Genomic DNA, 2,543 nt, shown 5'->3' on the forward strand with positions numbered 1-2,543 from the left:
TTATATCAGATATTGTTATATCAGTTATTACAAGTTTCTGAAGACACACATCGTCTAAACCTAACAGTCTTATTTTCTTTGTTTAGTTCAAGTACCTAAATGACTAGGAAGGCTCGTTGTCCGAATTTTAATGGACTCGAGGGTCTTCACAGGAGGAGAGGCGTGAGGTGAACGAACCAGAAGGACCGGCGACGGCACATCCACCACGGGAGCTGGGTGAGCCAAAGAGCCTTCTGGCTCGAAGCTTGCGATGTTTGAAGTGCCGTCGCCGGAAGCTTACAAACACCAGCCCGGTGTTGTGACATCGTATTATGCCAAGCGAAACTTACGGTCTCCCTAGATCGTTAATTTGCGATCCAGCTTTACGACGTCTAGTTTGCACCATTGCGTACTTAACCCAGGACGAACCGACGGTAGCCAGAAATCAGTCTCTTGCTAGTCTTCAACTCAAACTTGGAAATCACCAGTCTGCTCGCGATGAAAATTTTAGACCAAACTTGAGAATCAGGAGTCTGACACCGCGATGAAAATTGTATACCAGAATTGAAAATCACGTGTCTGACTTGTGATGAAAATTGTAGACCAAACTTGAAAATCACAAGTCTAACTCCTGATGAGGATTTCACATCGAACTTGAAAATCCCAGACTCTGGCTCCGTGGTGACCATTTTAATCCAAACTTGAAAATTAACGAGTCTAATTCATGATGAAAATTTCAGGTCATTTCCAAGAAAAGAATGAAGAAGGTTAAAATCCATAAAGGTCCACCTGCGCGGATCTAGGGGGCGTGTCGTTTACCCAGAGATTGTAACCGATTGGATTCAGCATCCCCAGCCCGTCCCAGGGCTGGCAACCACCGCTGCGTCCGCTGCAGAAGCCGGGACAATGTGACAGGCGTGACAAGATATAAACGCCGGCGTTCTCCGCGACCGCAGAAGTGCATCAACAGGCTGACACTGAGAAACGTCCTCGTTACACGCGGAGCAGCTCTTGGTCGCATCGCGTGGCCACCTCGTTAATTCAACCGACGGCCATTAAATTAAGCCCGCGGAGCCAGCTCCGAACGCTTTGAACTCGACGGCGGTAAAAAGACGATGAAGAAGACGCAGAGAAAAGACGCGAGAGAGTTCGGTATCGCCGCGGCATTGTCCACCGGAGGCGAGATGAAAGATGGGTCGATGACGTGAGAGCTCTTATCATTCGCTCGATAGACGCCCCGACTTCTTTCCATATCGCGTTTATTTCCAATTGCTAGATTGCGCCTGTCGAGAGTAATTTAGAAGAGACGCTTTCATCCTTTGATGCAGAGGGATCTCTTTTGCGTTGGAAGCTCTAGTATTTTTATAATAGTTAATTATTGTAGGATGACGACGATCCAAGCAGGAGGAGTTAAGCTAGAACCTAGCCTAGACCTAACCACATTGTACAGATATTTTATTCTACTAGTAGGCTTGTACTGACTATGATAGATACTTGGTGCGATTAGATTAAGGCTTTCCTCAGCAAAAATGCGACTAGTGATAGAAACTCAGACCTAACGACATTATGCAGATATATTATTGTACTACTAGACATGTACTGTCTATCATAAATACTTAACGCGATAAGATCAATACTTTTCTCAGCGAAAATGTGACTAGGAATAGAAATTCGTGTTACTCATCAACGATATTAATATCATAAACATCTACGGTCTCAATTCACAAAATGGCGCAGCTCCGAGCGACTTCGACGGAAGACGTAGATTGTCCCTACGGCCTTGGTCAGACGTCGAAATCGGAAACGTAACACGAGTTTCTATCGATTTCTCGCGAGCGTGTTCGTAAATTGACACGCCAGATGCTCGATCGTTCATTCATGAAAATAGTCCATCGATGGTTTGCGAAGAAACCAATCGGTTCAAAGAATCCTCCTCTTGGCAAAGAAGCGAGAGCTCGAGCTCGCGTGGAGACGGGAACGTCGCGAGGAATCGGTCGCGAAGCCTCGACGAAGACGCGGATCCGTTGCGAAATTTTCGAGGTCGCGACCTGCGCTTTTTCTCTTTTTTCTTCAATGCGACGATAAGCGGCTGCAGTGACGCCGATCGAACGCCCCGTATCGTTCACTCGTCGTCAGGCTGAAAAACCTCGACCGGAAAATTGGGGAAACTTTGGAAAATAGGCACTACTGTAACGAACTTTGATGAAGAGGAAGTTGACGAAGAGGAACTTTGGTTCAGAGGAAGTTCCTAGAGGTACGTTTACTCTGGGGTAATCGAGGCATTCGCTGGATTAATTGAAGTTTTATGGAGCAGATTTTTTAGATTTCTAGACTCCTCAGGAGACTAAACCGAGCTGAGGAAGAATGAACAAACATGGGAATCGAGGAAGATAGATAGAGAAAGATGAAGAGAATTGGAGGAACCTAGGACCAACTACAGAAAATATAAATAGTTACCTACTATAATAGATTAATGTAATAGATTGGTACTAGCAATAATAGTATAGTTGTATAGTTCAGTATAGTACCAGCGTACAATAATCTAGATATACTTGTCTAGAATA

General features: G+C 45.0%; 1 protein-coding gene across 5 annotated transcripts in view; it reads right to left on the bottom strand.

The window, feature by feature from the left end:
- The window catches only part of LOC128896673 (forkhead box protein D1-like), an 18,957-nt gene that overhangs the window by 13,168 nt on the left and 3,246 nt on the right, over positions 1–2,543 (bottom strand). Inside the window, exon 1 of one of the 5 annotated variants that reach the window (XM_054160032.1) lies at positions 799–1,093. The exons of the other annotated variants lie outside the window; for them this stretch is intronic. Within the exon in view, the coding sequence (XP_054016007.1) occupies positions 799–828 (30 nt within the window). The 5' untranslated portion in view covers positions 829–1,093. Of the gene's footprint in view, positions 1–798; positions 1,094–2,543 lie in introns of those variants that run through there. 5 annotated transcript variants of the gene reach the window in all.

The sequence above is a fragment of the Hylaeus anthracinus genome, unplaced genomic scaffold (genome assembly GCF_026225885.1).
Source record: "Hylaeus anthracinus isolate JK02 unplaced genomic scaffold, UHH_iyHylAnth1.0_haploid 11978, whole genome shotgun sequence".
Taxonomy (NCBI): Eukaryota; Metazoa; Arthropoda; class Insecta; order Hymenoptera; family Colletidae; genus Hylaeus; species Hylaeus anthracinus.